Source organism: Diospyros lotus, chromosome 2 (genome assembly GCF_014633365.1).
Source record: "Diospyros lotus cultivar Yz01 chromosome 2, ASM1463336v1, whole genome shotgun sequence".
Lineage (NCBI taxonomy): Eukaryota > Viridiplantae > Streptophyta > Magnoliopsida > Ericales > Ebenaceae > Diospyros > Diospyros lotus.
In genome coordinates, this window is record NC_068339.1 from 46,284,801 (window position 1) to 46,304,461 (window position 19,661).

Genomic DNA, 19,661 nt, shown 5'->3' on the forward strand with positions numbered 1-19,661 from the left:
AATTCAATTGTCTAGAACTTATTTTCTTTCTCTACAAGTTTCATGCTTGCAATCAAACACACCCTATATGTATGCAAGGGTGCATAATTGTCCTCTCAACTTCTAAATTATCCTCAATTCCTTGATGTTTTACATATAAATTATTAGATCCTCTATAAAATAAAAAAGATGAGGAATAATTATGTAATGTCAAAAAAATTTAGTATAGAGACTTGAGATTTTTGTCCACTTGAGTCAGGGTCCTGACACTGCCACTGTTAAACCAACTTATATGCACGATGAACCACTGATATTAGATTAAAGAAGCAAACAAATCCCAGCTAGAAATGCCATAAAATCAATGATATTTGATTAAGAAATTGAATGGAACATCCAAATCACTGGGATAACTAAACTTGCTTTGAGTAACATCTGAAAGAACCACACTTTAGGACCACAAGAGTATCAGCAGGGCAGCTGAAGCAGGTTCTAACCTGTAAATGTCGTTCAAGAAGTTGTAATAGTAATTCTCTTTCTCTATATTCAGTGCCGATACTTGCAGCGGTCACCATAGTAGCACCTCCCTTGAGCATAGAATCGGCAAAACTCCCTTTGTTCAAGATCCCGCCTTTGGAATAACTGTGAATCATTACCCTGCCTTTGGGGTGGAAACTGTGAAGGAATCATCCGTTCATGGTTCTGAATTTGGAATGGAATCCTCAAAGGCATTGTTGAGTGCTGCCTCCGATGAACCTCTTCCTCTGCTACCAAATTCAAATTTGGACAGAAACCGAGCTGTCTGTGCACTAGTTGCAATGGGACTGAATTGTTCTCCTTTCCAGTTTTGATGTAACGACATTCGTGCTGCATCATGCTCTCTTGGAATCGAATTCCTGAAGGCATTGTTGTTGAATGGTGCATCTGATGAATTGTTTCTGATGCCACATTCACGTTTGGATAGAAATCAGGCTGTCCGTGCACTAACCTCAATGGGACTGAAGTGTTCTCGTTACCGGTTTTTAAGTAACAACTTTCCTGCTGTCTCTTTTTATCTTGATGACTCTCCAGCATGTTTTTCTGATGAATTGTTTCTGATGCCACATTCACGTTTGGATAGAAATCAGGCTGTCCGTGCACTAACCTCAATGGGACTGAAGTGTTCTCTTTACCAGTTTTTAAGTAACAACTTTCCTGCTGTCTCTTTTTATCTTGATGACTCTCCAGCATGTTTTTCTGCTGTTCTGAAACAACAGATAGGGACTGAAATGATTGTACTTTAATCTCTTTCTGTTTTATGTTCTGATCTTTCATTCTTGTTGCCCTGAAATATGGATAGCTAAGCGTGAGAAGGCATATATATGTGGTGTACCAAAGAGTACTCTTCAGTATGCCATGGAAGACGTACCTACTGCCACCAAGTTTCTTCTTCATTTCCTTCTCTTGTATACGTGCTTCCCTACTTGACCGAGCAAGGGAACCTCTGGTGTGCTTCTCAGCTAATATTTTCTCCCGTTCACTTTCATTCTCCCATCTCTGTGAATGGGACAAGGATCTAGAAGATGTGATAAGCAGATAATAAAAGAAGAAGATATGTTTAGGACAAACCTGTCTCATTGTCTTTAATCGATAAAGATTTCTTCCCTTAATCAATAGGGGATGAAGTGGAGGGAGTGGTTTCTCCCCTTTGCTCCATAACACCTCAATCTAATGTGAAATAGTCAAGAAAGTTAGCGATTAACTAATCCATATGTTTATCAAAATAAATAAATAACAAGAAGCAAACAAAATAGTAATCCATGAGTTCTTAGATTATAGATAGGATAACTTTATAACTTATCTCATGGAATCAAAATCATTCAACCAAAATTTTGCAACTTGTTCTTTACATTTAAAAAAAACTGGTGTCCCTGGTGCATGTGGCTCCCTGCTTTGTGAGAATATGGGGGAGGGTTATTTTTGTACACAGCTTTACCCTTATTTTGCAAAGAGACTGTTTCTACAACTGAAACCTATGATGGTGTTAGAATATTAATCTAGACTCAATGAATCTTTACTTGATGAATCTTGATCTACATGCATCTAGAATTTATTGTGGATGAATCTAGTTCCATTCATGTATCTAGGAATTTGAAATGGGTGTTTAGATTTTATAAGTTCATGTATTAGCAATTAATTATGATGTACCAAATGTAGTATAAAAGGGGTTGCTCATTTGTAGTTTCATCATCCATCAGAAAAGAAGTTGAATTAAAAATATTGTGAGTTTTGAGAGAACAATTTTCTTCTCTTAAATTTCTATCCTATTTGAGTGAATTTTATTGAGTTTTGTTTGGGGCTCATCAAAAGCTTCCAACAGATAGATCTATTTATGTTCCATAAATTTTTCTGGGAAAAAATATTGCAAATTGTATCAACAATATGGAAATGCCAAAGACTTGTCAAAAAAATCCTTTGGAACCCAAAAAATTGGAATATTCTGGAAAATATATATACAAGATGTCCTACGTCATTGCAAGTTGCAACATACATGAGATAGATCAACATTGTACTAAATGTCTAATTAGTGCCTAGTGCTTACATTTACGCACAGGTCTTAGATGTTCTGTGTTGGATAAATTCAAAGTTGAAGATTGTTTATGAAGGATAAGGCCATCCGGCCATGTAGATTGAATTATTGTAACTTATAATTTAAAGTTTGAATGTGTATGCTTAGATTTTAGGTTATCTCTATAATTTAGGAGATAGTATTTCCTAAGTTTTAGGAGATAGAATATCCTATCTCATCTCCTATTTTCTAGGAGAAAAGATAAGGATAGGTAGAGTATTTAACCTCTTGTTCTCGGCACATTTAGGATCAATCAAGCATTACTTTTTTGCTTGTTTCATGGTATTAGAGCTTAGGTTAAGCCTCAAGTAGTTTTTCTGCCATTTGTTTTTTCTTTTTTTCCGAAGAAAAAAAATTGTGGCTGATGCAAACCAAAACCCTACCCTTACAGAAACTTCAGCCACCAGTTCCCCAAGTGTTGTTCACCATTCGACTCCTTCACGATCCGTTCCTAACATGTCCAGCCATTCAATCGACAATCACCCACTACAAATTAGTCACCATAAGTTAAATAAGAGTAATTTTAGGGAGTGGTTTCAATTAGTTTTATTGGTGATCAAGGGAAAAGGAAAAGTAGGATATTTGACTGGTGCGACTCCAGCTCCTTCACCAACAGACGCTTCTTATGGCATATGGGAGGCAGAAAATTCAACCATCATGGCATGGTTGATAAATTCCATGGAGACTAGGATTGGAAGGACATACCTCTTCCACAAAACAGCCAAGGAGATTTGGGACTCAGTGCAAGAGATGTATTTAGATTTGGAGAATTCATCTCAAAGCTTTGAGGTAAGGTCAACCATAAGAAACACTAAACAAGGTAATCTAAGTGTTACAGATTATTTTAATACTTTGGTAGAGTTATGGCATGAGATGGATTTGTTTTATACTATTACTTGGGAGAGTGCTGCTAATAGTGTTAAATATAATAAGATGATCGAAAAAGATTGGATTTTCGATTTTCTCCATGGACTTAACAGTGATCTAGATGAGGTGCGTGGCAGGATCTTAGGCACTAAACCTCTGCCCAATTTAAGGGAAGTTTTTGCAAAAATAAGAAGAGAAGAAAGCCACCGAAAGGTTATGCTTCAATCGACTGCTGATTTGACTAACCAACATTCAGCCCTTTTTACTGTTAAGCAAGGGGATTTTGGTCAAAAATATTCTGGGAGAGAAGGGCAATGGTGTGATCATTGCAAGAGACCATACCACACATGAGAGACTTGTTGGAAGATCCATGGTAAACCAGCCAATTGGAAACTAAGGAATAAACAAGAAGGCAGCAGATCAGCCTATGTGGCTGCTGCATCTGGTGAAGATGGGCCAAAACCCGGTGTAGAAAAATGATTAAAACCAGACCTAAATTTAACAGAAGAACAAATACAGACATTGTACAGGCTGCTTAGTCAAGGAATAAGATTGGCTGATTCTTCTAATCCTAAACCTACAGCCTTCGTTGCTCTGCAAGGTAACCCTCACTACTCTTTAGTGTCAAAACAGATTCCTAAGGATGTATGGATAATAGATACAGGGAAATCTGACCACATGTCAAGTTCCATGGAATGTATGACCGAATATAGGCCATGTAGAAAGCTGATTGGGATTTCTATGGCTGATGGTTCTACCTCTCCTGCTTTGGGTCTTGGTAAAGTGTGTATTTCAAAGTTAAAACTTGATTCAGTTCTATATGTTCCAGGATTAAGTTACAACCTGTTATTTGTGAGTAGGATTACAAGTGACATGAATTGCAAAGTAATCTTCTTTCCATCCTACTGTTTATTTCAGGACCAAGCATCGGGGATGATGATTGGCAGTGCTGAAGCTAGGGATGGCCTCTATTGGTTGCCCGGGAACTCATTAGAAACTGCTCATTCGAATAAATTTGTTTTCAATGTTAACACTAATGCCAAAGCTATGTTATGGCATAAGTGGTTATGACACCCTAGTTTCCCTTACCTTAAATTTTTGTATCCCCAATTCTTCATTAATAAAGATCACATTTTTTCATGTGAGCATTGTACTCTCGTAAAACAGTCTAAGGTCCATCATTCCATCCAATCTTACAAACCCTCATCTCCATTCCATCTAATCTATAGTGATATTTGGGGCCCCTCTAAACTCCCAAATATTTTAGGTTCTAGGTGGTTCATAACCTTCATAGATGACCACTTTAGAGCATGTTGGGTATACCTTATGAAGGAGAAATCCGAAGCTAGTGGTATCTTCAAACGATTTCATCAATTTGTTGTAAATATGTTCCAAGCTTCAATTCACATTCTTCAGACTGACAATGGGAGGGAATATTTTTCTCATGACTTAACCAATTACTTGCTTGACTATGGGATTTTACATCAAAGCTCTTGCCCCTACACACCACAACAAAATGGTGTGGCCGAACGAAAAAATAGGCATCTCTTAGAAGTTGCAAGAGCAATGATGTTCACAACCCATGTCCCCTCATTCTTATTGGAGGGAGGCGGTTCTTATAACAGCTTTCCTTATAAACCGTCTACCCTCCAAGACCTTGAACTTCAAAACCCCCATTGATACCCTTTGTGCCTTATATCCTCATGCTCCTTTTCTCCAATCCCTTGTGCCTAAAGTGTTTGGTTGTGTTGCTTATGTTCATAATCACGGTCCTTCTTCATTGGTTATTCTCCTACCCAAAAAGGATACAAGTGTTACAGCCCTATGAACTGAAAATACTATATTTCCTTCGATGTTACATTCTATGAGGATATACCCTACTATCAGTCCAACTCATCTATGATCCTCCCACTAATCCACTTTCTACTCCCACTCTTTCACTGCCTGTGTATTCTCAAGGGGGAGAAATTCTTAAAACCTCTGATAACACACTAACAGTGAAATCCCCTCCTACAACAGCAGCTATAGCTCCAACAGACCCTGAATTAACCACTGATTCTAACACAACAGTATCAGGCCATTGTTCTGGTCAGAACAATACCAAACCAACTGATCCTTTGTTTGTTTATTCCCGACGACCAAAAGACCAAACTAAGCTGCAGCAGTGTCAATCATCTCTACCAACAGCTGCTGGTCCTTCAGAAGACGCCTACAGGACTGAAGAAGAATGTTTAAAGGACAGCCCTGAAACAAGGGAAACTCTCAGCAAGGAGCATGACACTAGCAGTGATGCAGCACCTGAGGACGGGCTGGATTGGGCAATGCCCATAGCTCTACGAAAGGGGGTAAGGTCCTGTGCAAAATACCAACTAAAAAATCATTTGACCCTATGCTAAGTTGTCTCTAAATTCAGAGGGTTTATTGCTAAAGTTGACAGTATAGTTGTTCCAAAAGATATCCAAGGAGCAATGCAGGATCCTAAATGGAAATCAGCGGTTATGGAGGAAATGAAGGCCCTGGTGGGAAATGGCACTTGGGAAATAGTGAGGAGACCTTTAGACAAGAAGATAGTTGGATGCCGATGGGTATTTACTGTGAAGCATAATGCTGATGGTAGTGTTAAAGGTATAAAGCTCGGTTGGTGGCCCAAGGGTTCACTCAAACATATGGGATAGATTATGAGGAGACTTTTGCACCCGTGGCTAAGTTGAATTCTATCTGGGTAATCCTTTCTATTGCAGTAAATTTAGATTGGCCACTGTTTCAGTTTGATATTAAGAATGCATTTCTTAATGGGAACTTAGATGAGGAAATATATATGAGGATCCCACTTGATTTTGAAGGGGAGGCTAGCATAGGAAATGTGTGCAAGCTAAGAAAATCTTTATATGGATTAAAGCAGTCACCTAGGAGTTCAAAAAACTCAGCATGACCTTAATTCAATTTGGGTATCAACAGGGACAAGCTGATCATACGTTGTTTGTGAAAACCTTAGAATATGGGAAGAAATCTATTCTAATTGTTTATGCTGATGATATCATTGTAACAGGTGATGATCTATAAGAAATTAAAACCTTAAAAGGACAGCTGAAGGCAGAATTTGAAGTCAAAGATCTCGGGCTTATGAAATACTTCTTAGGGATGGAAGTGGCTAGAAGTCAAGAAGGGTTATTTGTATCACAAAGAAAGTACACCCTGGATTTACTAAAAGACACCGGGATGTTGGCATGCAGACCTACTGGCACTCCACTAGACAAGGGCTAGAAATCAAGAGAAAAAAAGGGTGATATTTCGGTAGACAAGGAGAGGAACCAACGCTTGATGGGAAGGTTGATTTATTTGTCTTTGACTCGGCCTGACATTGCCTATGCAATAAGTAAAATAAGTCAATATATGCACTCACCCACACAAATACATATGGATGCAGTATTTCATGTATTAAGGTATCTTAAAGGAACACCTGAAAATGATTAATGTTTCGAAAAACAAAAGAAAAGGGAATTGAAGGATTTGTGGAAGCAGATTGGGCAGGGTCAAATGAGGACAACATGTCAACAACGGGATATTGTACCAAGGTATGGGGAAATGTGGTGACATGGAGAAGCAAAAAACAATCAGTGGTGGCTCGTAGTAGTGCTGAGACAGAATTCCAAGCGATAGCTCAAGGAATATGTGAAGTGATATGGTTAGAGAGGCTATTGAAGGACCTAAAGATATCCTTGGCTCAACCTACAAGGGTCTACAGTGATAGTAAGTCGGCAATATGCATAGTAAAAAATCCTGTTCAACATGATCGCATGAAGCATGTGAGGATAGACAGAAGTTTTATAAAACGAAAAATTGAAGGAGGGATAGTCTTGTCTTATATTCCCACCAAAGATCAAGTAGCAGATGTGTTCACAAAGACTATGGTGAGACCGGGGTTCGAATTTCTGATTGGCAAGCTGAGAATGATGTGTATCTACTCCACAGCTTGAGGGGGAGTGTTGGATAAATTCAAAGTTGAAGATTGTTTATGAAGGATAAGGCCATCCGGCCATGTAGATTGAATTATTGTAACTTATAATTTAAAGTTTGAATGTGTATGTTTAGATTTTAGGTTATCTCTATAATTTAGGAGATAGTATTTCCTAAGTTTTAGGAGATAGAATATCCTATCTCATCTCTTATTTTCTAGGAGAAAAGATAAGGATAGGTAGAGTATTTAACCTCTTGTTCTCGGCACATTTAGGATCAATCAAGCATTACTTTTCTGCTTGTTTCATTCTGTGCATATGCTTTGTTTACACAGCTAATGCAGTGCAAACAGTATGTTTATGCAGAATTGTTGTACCTAAATAAGGAAAAGAAAAACCCTTCAAAATGGAGTGTAATTGAGAAACATCATTGGCACATCATTCTATAGGAATTTGTACAAAAAGTCTGAAGGTATACGAATTTTGTTGTTTCACCTCTAATCAAGGTTAGATGGTCCTCTAGCTCTAGGTTATGCTATAAAGAATGAGAATAGCATAATACATTTGTGTCAACAAACAAATGTAGAATAAATTTATGTTGACAGCCAAACATATAATATGCATGCACTTAATGCGAGTTATATCTAAGTTAAGATAGATATATTTGTAGCTCACTGTGAATGTATGTTGTTGCTTTGCAGCACCATAGCTTTCTTTCACAATGCGACCTGCAATGATTCTCTTTCCACATGGAGGACCACTAGCACTTCGAGATGCAATGTTGAACCTGCAAAAACAAATGTACTTTTGTAAAGAACAAATCAAAGTGCAGGTCAGGAAAATTCTCTATCTGCTTGCTACATATGATTTTCATGAGCTGGTGCTGGCAGCTCTCCAATCATAGGCACCATCTAGTGATCTTCTGCACTCTCCCCTTTATGCATTTATATAATCAAAAGGGCTAAAACAGAGCATTCCCAAGCTCAAACCATCAAACAAACAGGATGCTAAAACCACCAGATAAGTCACATGACTCCCTATCCAGGGGAGAAGCTTACGGTTATTATGTGTTGATCTCACATTCTTTTCTTTCCTTTCTGCTACGAATTGGTGGGTTCCAGTGAAGTGTTACTATCTGTTATCAAGTACCTAAATAGCTTCAATAATACTCACATTTCATATATATTTTGTTCAAACATGACAACATCTCCTGTGCATGCATCCCCTGCATACATCAAATTATTAGTCAGAAAAGAAAGAGTTGAAAAAAAAGTACTGAAGGAGATTACTTTTCAGGATAAATGCTTCTGTGCTCTCATTAATGGATGTGGCAAATGCAAAATAAATCAAAGTGAATATATCTGGTCAACTGTATAACAATGTAAAGCACAGTGATTCTCCCCCTCCCCCGGTCGACATGCTTTATGTTGATTGGGCACGGTGAGGACAAAAAGAAATTCACTCCAGAGGGTAGAGTCCATACCTTTGCAGCTCAAAACAAAGCTAGACATTGGATACTTCTTTTCTCCACCATCTCTAAGAATACTAAACAGAATTGGAAGAATAAAATAATTAATGAACCATATACACTTATTCATTACGAAATGCATTCTATAATAACTAAATCAAATGACCAAATTAAAAAAAAAAAAAGTAAAGAAAAAGTATTTACTCCAGATGTTCTCTAATGCGCGCAATGAGGGTATCTTTGTTCCCCATTAACCTCAGTCGATGTTTCCTCAAATAAATCTTGCATTGATCCACTTTGAGTTTCTCTATGTGGCCAGCTGCCATCCAGGAATCACATGCTGATCAGAATCATCAGATCCTACCGACATTCTAACCTATGGAAGAGAAGGTAACTATTTTGGGCTGACCTTGTATGACCTTTTCGACAGCCTCAAAACTCTTCTGGTCCGGTTCGTCAAGCTCTGGCACAACCACTTCTAGCACATCTGGGACTTCGTCATCACCCTCTTCCATTTCCATAGCAATTCTGCAAACAAAAAGGCGCCCATTCCAGAGCAAGTTGCCGTTCTCTTTTCATTCCAGATTAACAATATTTAAAAAACAAAACCCTAATATGACATCGGTACGGGCATATCTCATTGAGAAATAAAATCAAACACTGTACGCCTAAAGAAACTGACCGCGATTTGGCTTTCTTCTCGACAGAGAGCGCCGAAAAGAGAGATTGAGTTTCCTCAACGGCATCGAACCTAGGATCTTGCAAGTCATCTGAATCCGACTCGTCGTAATCCATTGTCCTGTCCTTCGTTTGAACAGTTCAGGAGCTATCGGATTTGTGGATTCGATTGATAACGGTACAAGAATGAAGGGAGAAAATCTTTGACCGTTAAAAAGCCGAAAGAACGTGAAATTCAAACTTAGATGGGCCTTCTTCCAGGCCGGGTCGGGCTGGGCCCAAATTGTGAAGCCCATGCTGCTACTGATCAACCTTTCCAAAAAAATGTTCGTGGTAGGATGCCACTGACCCGAATTAGTATTCTAATTCAATGCGATGGTAAGCTCATATTTTTGATCAGGTACTTTATATTTTTTATGTAATTATTATTTAAATTTTTATTATTTTAATTACACTCTTAAATCTTCATTTTTAAGTTAATTTAATCCATTTACTTTAATTTTTTTTAGTATGGTAAGTCAATTTTTTCGTTATTCCGATTATATTTCTATACTTATAATTTCAAGTCAATTTAATCATCTATATTTTAATGTATAAAAAAATAAAGTAAAATGAGTCAATTTAATATTTTTTTACACATTAAAATATATTAATTAAATTAACTTAAAAATACAGTTATATAAATGTAATTAAAATAATAAAAAAATTGAGTTATCACAAGAAAAAAATCAAAGTACAAAAACTAAATTGACTAAAAAATATAGATACATGAATGTAGTCGAAATAATAAAAAGTTCAAGTAATTACATGAAAAAAAACGTAAAATATATTAGCAAAAATATGAATTTCGCCCATTGCAATTAGTTGGGATTGGTTTGATTTTTTTAAAATTTAATTTAATATAAATTTTGTATTTTTTAAGTTAATTGATATTGAATTAGATGATTCCCCAACTCAATTTATATAAATAGGATGGTGTTTAAAATAACTAATTTTTAATCACATCATATTGGTGTTAATACTTAATTTCATATTGGTGCCAATACTTAATCTCTTCCTTCTATTTCAAGCTAGTGGAAAAAATTGAGTTAATTCTTTTTTTTTTTTACGTACCGAGAATTGAGAGAATCATTATAACTTACTTCAAAAAAATGGCTTAATAAGAAAAGAGAAACAATTATTTTTTTTAGCATAAGTCGAAGAATAATTATAGTTTATAGGTAAGAAATTACTCTTAACTCTATGAGATTTATTTTTGAAATAAAATTGTGACTATCTTTATACATTAAATAGCTCATATATTATACAAAAATTATATTTAGAAACGAATTGTCATATTTCGTAGAACACTCAATTTTCATCAATATAAGATTATGTACTACAAAAATAAATATACAAATACTCTATATCCAAAATAGCTTTTCACTTTTAAATGAGGTTTTGTTCATTTCATCTTTGTTTCTCGTGAATTTTGCTTTACTATTTATAATCATTATGTAAAGATTACTTATTATGCTATATATGGTGACTAATTAGTAACAAAAAGAGAACGGGGTCAATCCAAATAAGGGTGAATTCTAAAGATATGAATTTATTCATTCGTGAATACTATGAGTGTTGGGCCATTGACTTTAATTTAATTATGAATTCTAAGGTAAAACTTTTTTTTAATAGAGAGTCAATTAACAAATTAGAATTCATATAACTAAGGTAAAGGCTGACATTACCTTTACAATCAAAGTCTGGATTAATTACTACATTCAAGGCTTTGTCTCACTGAGAATTGTTTAGAGATCAGTTCAAACTAGACTCTTATGTTGCATTATCAATGAATTAATTCAGCAATTAACATCCTTTTTAGCTTTTAAATGCATCTGCTAAACAGCTTTTCAGTGATGCCATACCTTACAAATTTTGTAGAGTAAGATAATCCCTTTTGTATAACTTTATTTGGATTGCAATCGAATCGAGTCAAACTAAGATTTATCGAGCTTAAACTCAACTCGCAAGCCAATTTCTAAGCTCGAGCTTGAACACTTACTGGTGAGCTCAAACTCGATCTCAACCTTGCCAACAGATTTGAACTTATCGGAATTTATTATTTTACTTAAACCTAATATGCTATTCTATTTTATTATATAAATATATATTATATTATATTAAATAATTAAATTAATATACATAATAATTTTAAATATATTCAATTCAATTGTATTATTATAATAATTTAAAGTTAAATAATATATTTATAAATAAATAAATAATATATTTATTCACGAATTATTTGCAAACTTCTAATCAACTATGTTTACGAGCCTTTAATCAAGTCTATTAGTATCTTCTAATCGAATATGTTCACGAGTTTTAACGAATCGAATCTTATTGAAGTCAAGCTTGACTTATTTATCTAAATGAACAGATTCAAATAAATTTTTGTCAAGTCGAACGCCAAGTCACTCATGAACAGCTTGTCTCATTCGCGATGAACCCTAAATCCTAACATGATTCCTACAATGCTTGCAATGAATTTGGCATAGTCAAACCTTAAAGACCAATGTGTTGTTAACAAATTTGAACGTATTTGATGATACTTGAGATTCACTTAGTAGATACATGTATATTTTATTTGAGTTACACTTAGTCTTAGCTTGATAATCAAGTCGTACTCAACCTCAAAATCCACTAGTCTTAGCAGTATTCTACAAGGGCTTTGCTCGGTCGAACGGAGGGTCTTCTATGAGCCCAAGACAAACCAATCTTACCTAGAATTGAGTTGCTTAATTCAGTTAGAATTCTCTTTCGAGAATTAAGGAACAAAACTTGTATGGATTATCTCCTACAATCCAATGATAAACTCAAGACAAACCTTTCTCCTAAATCATAAGAAGCTGACCTTTGGGAGTAAAGCTTATTTCCTCGAAAATGCTTAGAATAACTATTCCTACTTGTTGTCTTACAAAGAGAACTAATCCTAAACATCTCCATAATACTATAAATAGAGAAATACTAAAGCTTGATATGTAACAAACCCCATATATTTGGACTAAGACTTGATATGTTATTATAAAAAATTAAAATAAAAATAAAAATTGCCCTATTGACACTTCCATAGCTAACCCGCCTACAGGAATAAGGTCTGAAGGCTTGTGATTGTAGTACTTGTTAATTGCACTTCCCTAGCACCAATTTGGTAATTGCCCTTAAATACTCTAATTATAAGAAGAATGGCGTGAAGATGATGCAGTTCAGAAGCATGAAAAAGGAGAAAAGACACACATGGGCAGAAAATCAAAATCTTGGTGTCCCAAACCAATATAGCAGAGCAAGTCTTTCCATAGCAAATATGGCCAGGAACAATTCAAATTTTGTAATGCTGATATGTAATTGAAAATATAACTAAGTCTAGTATAATATGGCCAGGAACAATTCAAATTTTGTAACTATTATGTCAGGTATCCCAATCCAACCCTCACATATCAGGGTCTTCCCATTAAATTTTAGATGGCATGATCCATCTGTGTCTCCATATCAAGAACGCCATTGCTAGAGACTAAAACTAACTGCCACAAACAAAAATGGTAGTCATCTTTAAGGCCAATTTTTTTTTTTTTTTTTCATTTTTTTTAGGTAACATTCGTGTGGATCAGCCACCCCATATATGTGACGAGGTCTTCTCGCAAGAAGTAGACTGAAGCAACAGGTGGAAACCTGGATAAACTGATGCAGAGCTTCCAAACAGAATGAGAGAGGTAGATCACCAAATTTTCTTTCTCACCCAGAAAAGGAGAATAACTACTCCAAGAACAATGGCAACAGGGGCCCATTTCCGAATCAAAGCCTGCGGTAAAGGATGAAAAACAACGGGGTCATAAGGCAATTTGGTGAAACATACATCAAGCATCAAACTTTAACGGTCAAAATTTTCACAAGCAGCTGCAACAGCATTCTTTTAATGTAAACAAGAACCAGAACAGAGGTAATAGGATCATATTTCACCCAATGCATAGGTATAAAAAGAAGATGGGTGCATGTGTTGTCACCAATCTGAGTGCCAACAGATTTAGCTTCTATTCAATCAACCTCACTCTGCCACCAAGAACAACTTAACAGCATAATTGGCTATTATCAGCCGTGAAGTTGCATTTGGCATTGCAAACTGGACCTAAATTATAAGTATTGATGCATGAGTGTCTAAAAATAAACAGCATCATCATATTAGAGCATGATCTTGGATATACCAAATGCTACTAATGCAACTAAAGCACAATATTCCCTTGAAATATTAGGGAACAGAACACTTTGACAAGCTACTGCTTGAAACAAAAAAAATGTAGACAGACCAGATAGTGAAACATCTCTTGCCGATGCAGGGTCTGAGGGTCATATGTGCGCACCTTTATCCTGAAACAGGAAGAAGATGTTCCTGTACAAATGGGTTTCTGTATTTATATATGTTCCATGGATTTCCATCGTAAGTTTCATGTAGTGAGATGAAGATTCTGATAGGCTTCAAATAAATTATTGGTTTCAGGTGTAATCCATGCATGCTTCAAGGAACTGAATTAAGTCTTAATATACTGCCTGATGAAATTCAGTGATTTAAAACGATGGAGAAATTCACGAGGATGTCACACATAGAATTAAGGCAGGTTGGCTAAAATGGAGAAATGCATCGGGGGTGTTATGTGATAATAAAATCCCATTAAAATTGAAAGGAAAATTCTATAGAACAGCTATAAGACCAGTTTTGTTGTACGGCTCAGAATGTTGGGCAGTCAAATACCAACATGAGCAAAAGACGAGTGTAGCGGAGATGAGGATGTTAAGATGGATGTGCGGCCATACAAGAAAAGATAAAATTAGAAATGAAGTTATTCGTAACAAGATATGAGTAGTGCCAATAGAGGAGAAGATGAGAGAGACTAGACTAAGATGATTTGGTCATGTGAGAAGGAGACCAAGAGACGCTCTTGTGAGGAGAGTTGATGAAATGAAACAATTAATCAAAAAAAGAGATAGAGGCAGACCTAAGAAGACTTTGAGAGAGACATTAAAGTTTGATATGAAGTGTATGGATCTCAATGAAGATATGACAAAAAATAGAAATACATGGAAGTCTAGAATTCATGTAGCCGACCCCACATGGTGGGATAAAGACTGGATGTGTTGTTGTTGTATACTGCCTGATGAAAGGACTAATGTAGTATGTGGATATGGAAACACATGCAAAAAATCTAAATAAAAGATACAATTGAATTCATAAACAAACACATATTTAAACCTAAATCCCACCAGGTGGGGATACAATTGAATTCATAATACTGATAACATAAACATTAGTTAACATGCAATAGAAAAATTATTATTTAAATCAGAGTTGTAATTAGGCTTAATTTTTTGTGTTTTAATAAACATTTATTGCATTTATGGATTTAACCACAAAAAAGTATTAAAAACTCACATTTTGTCTTGACAAATAAGTGCTAAAAACTCGCATTTATAGATTTAACGACATTTTTTCCTATCCAACTCATGGACACACATGCCCTGTCCTACAAGTGTCTAAATAAGTAAATTATGACGCCCATGTTGGCATATTCAAGGTGTGTCGGACAAGGGTACAGGCATACAGCACTCAATACATCCATGCTTTCTAGAAATACAACAATACAAAAGCCTCACGTAACATCTAAAAGGATAAAGGCTATAACCAATTATTGGTTCAGATGATCATGGGTGCAGGGAAGGGCGGACCAAGTGCAAACCCATATTTGGCATTATTCGAACAAAGTGCATGCCCTTCAGCCAACATGCTCTGATAGCATCTGCCACAGCCAAATGATATACAACTATAAGACTCAAAATGCAAAGTGAACCACAAGACTTCTGCTACCAAGCACTGATGTCACAAGGAAAACCAGTGGCTAAGGTATGTTTTCTTTATGTGTCATCTTACTACGATCTGACCAGCTGAACTCTGAAGGGCAATGAAGTGCCAGTGAGATGTTGTCAACCAGGTTGCTTCATACAGCAATATTCCAGAGGGACTAATTAAGTGAAGAGACAAGGTCTTATCAGTGATAATCCACTTGCCTCTGATCCTACTGACTTAAAGAAATTGTACTCTGAGACCTTATGTCTCTGTACAGGAACCACTAATCCAGACCTACTAGCCATAGATTATCTTACTGACAGGATCTCCACTAATAGTACAATCACGTGTTTTATGTTACTAACAGCAATGACAAACTATTTTGCATAGAAAGGTCAAAGCATTATTTGATCACCCAATTGAACTCACCTGTCGATTTAAATCTCTAGCCTTATCAGCATATATGCGAGATTCTGAGGTCAAACGGCTAGACATTTGGCTGACCTCTGCAGAAAGTGATATTTGAACCAGATACAGTCAACAAAAAATATGCAAAAGAAATATTAGTATACCATGCAGAGTTAATCATAATTAAACAGTAAAAAAGCTAAGAACTATTAAAGGGGGAAACTAGGAAGTCCATATAAACAAATTAAAATTTTTCAATTTTAAGGCCGCATGCACTTATTAGATATAGTGCCTCCCCTCCCCCTTGCAAATATTCTGTTCCTAAGAAGCATGAGTGTTTCCAATAAAGTATCATGTCCCAGTGAAACACCGACACTTGCTGAACACTTCTCTGCATGGGTTGTTTCTTATCCATAAGTGTCCTGTTACTTTTATCTAATTATCAGAATGGTTTGGAGTAAGAAGGATGAATACTTTCAAAAAAAATGGCTAGGACTAAGGACACAACACGGACATGAGAAAGAAATAAAAATAGGTCACGTAAATACATGAAAAGGATAATATTAACATCACAACAACTTATGATGAGGTTCTTGATTGAACATGTCCAATTCGAATAACAATAGAGAACATGTGACAGGTTGATAATTGCCATTGCTGAAGGACATGACTAAACTTATATTTATTAAAAAATACTTCTATATGTTTATGATAGAAAGGCGGTGCATAGCTTCATAGGAAATTTTATTGCCAAAGAAAATAAGATGGGTGCATGTTTAATTAGCCATGCAGGATATGCACCTCCTTACACTAATCACAGTGTCAAGTGCTTGGCACATGATAGAAAAAAGTCCTTATAACAAAATGTAAGTCTACTGCGAATTTGTCATTTTTATCTTTCACAAGATACTTCTAACCCATATGAAGATGGTGTTGGAATTTTATCTCATCATTTTGTTGCTAGAGGGTTGTGTTGGGTAGGGCATCTGGCATAAAATTTTGCTATATTGTTCTTTTGCATGGATTTGTATTGTCAATTGACTTTTAGAACATTATGAATGCCAGGCTACCAGGCCAAACTTGGTTAGGATACAGTGTAGTTGATGATAATGACAAGATACTTCAAACATTTTTCTACAGACTTAGATCTCAAGGAAATTAAGGGAAAAAATAACTTACGGTCCAACTTTTCACCAACACCCAGAACTTCCTGTACATTGCGAGTCATAATCTGATGAACTTCATAGAGTTCATCATTTAGCTTTGCAATATTCCGCTGGGTTCGTGTGTCCTGGTACAGTTTCTTGGTTCTCTGTATGAATGTATCTTTGAAATGACAGTGAAAAAGAAACAAGAGTATTAATTCCAGAGAAAATAGGAAAGTATTAACTCCAGAGAAAATAGGAAAATAACACAAGAATAAAGTAAGCACATGTAAAAAAGAGCAAAGTAAAATGTACCAAATTTGATGAAAGCATAAGGTCTAGCTGCAGTTTCAATTTGACTCCCATTAACTCGCTCAAACTCATTCTTGAGGTCTTCCAGGTACTGGAATGCAAGTTTCTTTGGATATGAACGGTCACACATAGTCAAATAACAAACACGCCCTTCAATGATATAACTATAACATGTGTTAAGAGAAAATAAAAAATAATGATCAGACATTCAGATAGAAACCATTATCACATACTGCACATTACAGCATGGTGGAAAAGAACAATAAAACTAAACATTGACAGTATGACAGGGGTGCGAAGCAAGCCTCTAAAAACAAGAAGTTATTAAATGTAGTTCTAGAATTGGTCATCAAATTATACTGCACTGAATACAAATTCGGAAGCGCAACCATATGTCTGCATGTCTAATTTTAAAGAAAACATGCATCTAGACTAAATTAATTAGATGGAACAATATGACCAAGCAATTTTTTCTAGTAAGGTTTTTAACTGATATACTTAGGAACAATAGGTCTACCAGTGAGGTCATCTAAGTAGTCAAACATTCAGCTTGAATTTTTTGTCATCCAATGGCGTAGAGATAAATTTTCAAACCCTCTCCACATGTGAAGCATTTAACAAAAGAGAAATTTATTGCTTTCCAGAATGAATACGCTAACCATTAGTTGCATGTGTTAGCAGTGAGAAAAACCTTAAGACAGGGAGAAAGTTTAACCAACTCCAATCCAACATTTCACAAAAATGCACAAGCAAAGACACAAGCATCTTCCCTAATTTGAGCCGCCATTCTTAAACCAGAACAATACAATGTCAATGACTCGATACACCACTAAAATTATCTTTGTACGAAATCTCATTTTACTTTTTTACTTAGTGTCATGTAATTGAACGAAGCAATTCCACCCATACAAGTGGGAAAAAGAAGAAAATAAGGAAAAATGCATTCTAATAGATAAGGCAAGGATACTGGAAAACATATGGCCCGGTTTCAATCGACATTCTTGAAGGCTCATTCTGGCCCCTTGAGAGATTTTTGAACAAAGCCTTGACTTGCTGTTTGTAAAATTCAGCATCTTGCAGATCACGGTCATCATCAAGTCCCTCAGCCAGTGGAAGCCCATCAGTAACACGAGCAATCATTGTCAGCTTCACCATCTTTGCTTCACGAACTGTCAGCTATACAAGATGGATAAAAATACGTCAAAGAAGCTACACTTTTCGAGGGAAGAATCCACTTGAAAAATAACTAAAACAGACACGTTCGAATTTCTAGACGAGTGGTCCATCTCGATTACAAAGCACAAACTGTTGACCCAATTCTCACAATGCATAACAAAATCACACTTGATTCCTCCAAATCCCCGTGCGTTACCACAACACAATCCAATTTAACAAATTCCACACAGATCAATTTGCAAAGCAAGACAAATCAGCCAATTGAAAGGTAGAACGAATCCAGAACACAACCAATTCCATTGATCGGAGATTTAGAATCAATTGAAACCAAATGAACAGGACCTAAGGGCACGAATTAAGAGTTCGAACCGAATACCGCTCGTGCGTATGCCTATTTGTGTATTTACATACGCAGATCCGCCCTTCGGTCAGCTATGGGTTGAAGCATTTGACGATCTCTTCCTTCTTTTCTTCGGATTTCAACGATCTGACAGACAACGAAACTAATAGAAAACTTCGATTTAGGGCTTTGCGGAAAAGACAGCTATAAATCAGCCAACAAGGCTAAAATAACATTGCACCGACTGTTTCTTCATTTACTGCCCGTTAATTAGTTTTCTTGAATTTACGATTTTTTTTTTTGCTAATTTTTTGTGTAAAAATAAATTGAGAATTATTAGTTACGCCCTCTTAAATATTTTTAAAAAATATTACTTAGATATTTAAGAATTAAACTTAGCGTGACACTCTTGTATTGGTATTTATGTTGTATTGGTATTTATGTTGCATGAAAATAGAAATGAAAAACAGATACGATATGAAATAAAAATGAAAAAATTATATTTTAAAAAAAATAAAAAATAAAAATACAGTAAAAATGCGTACATAAAAGAAAATTTTAAAAAAATTTATAAATATAATTTTAATAAAAATTATAAAAAATAGTTATTCAATTTAAAAATAAATATACATTTCATAATATATTCAACAAATTTTGAAAATAAATCCTAGAAAAAAATAAAAAAAATTGAATTAGAGACGAAAAAATTTCGTCTCTAACATTTTCGTGGACGTAAACACGTTTTTAATTATTATTACTAGAATATAATAATTAAATTTATATATTTTAAAAAATAGCTCAGCAGAGTTTAGAGAGAAAATAAGGAGTAAAGTCTATGCTCACAATGAGACATTG

At 35.4% G+C, this 19,661-nt stretch overlaps 2 protein-coding genes across 6 annotated transcripts; both read right to left on the minus strand.

The window, feature by feature from the left end:
• Nucleotides 1-300: 300 nt before the first annotated feature.
• LOC127793763 (zinc finger CCCH domain-containing protein 62-like) lies at nucleotides 301-9,732 on the minus strand. 2 transcript variants are annotated; one of them, XM_052324471.1, is made up of 9 exons: nucleotides 9,558-9,732; nucleotides 9,285-9,403; nucleotides 9,080-9,194; nucleotides 8,891-8,952; nucleotides 8,581-8,632; nucleotides 8,083-8,194; nucleotides 1,585-1,683; nucleotides 1,385-1,512; nucleotides 302-1,300 (listed from the first exon to the last, which is right to left on the minus strand). In XM_052324471.1, exons 1-9 carry the CDS (start codon nucleotides 9,668-9,670, stop codon nucleotides 523-525), a joined length of 1,578 nt encoding a protein of 525 aa, XP_052180431.1. In that variant the 5' UTR covers nucleotides 9,671-9,732; the 3' UTR covers nucleotides 302-522. The 2 variants fall into 2 exon arrangements, with proteins under 2 accessions (XP_052180430.1, XP_052180431.1); XM_052324470.1 differs by having other exon boundaries at nucleotides 301-1,300; nucleotides 1,385-1,683.
• A 3,234-nt stretch (nucleotides 9,733-12,966) lies between these two features.
• On the minus strand, nucleotides 12,967-19,012 carry LOC127795643 (25.3 kDa vesicle transport protein). 4 transcript variants are annotated; one of them, XM_052327446.1, is made up of 6 exons: nucleotides 18,809-19,012; nucleotides 18,258-18,459; nucleotides 17,294-17,454; nucleotides 17,013-17,159; nucleotides 15,855-15,931; nucleotides 12,967-13,391 (listed from the first exon to the last, which is right to left on the minus strand). In XM_052327446.1, the coding sequence occupies exons 2-6, from the start codon at nucleotides 18,443-18,445 to the stop codon at nucleotides 13,308-13,310; spliced, it is 657 nt and encodes a 218-aa protein (XP_052183406.1). In that variant the 5' UTR covers nucleotides 18,446-18,459; nucleotides 18,809-19,012; the 3' UTR covers nucleotides 12,967-13,307. The 4 variants fall into 4 exon arrangements, with proteins under 4 accessions (XP_052183406.1, XP_052183405.1, XP_052183404.1 ...); XM_052327445.1 differs by having other exon boundaries at nucleotides 18,258-18,466; XM_052327444.1 differs by having other exon boundaries at nucleotides 18,258-18,466; nucleotides 18,843-19,011.
• Nucleotides 19,013-19,661: the final 649 nt, after the last annotated feature.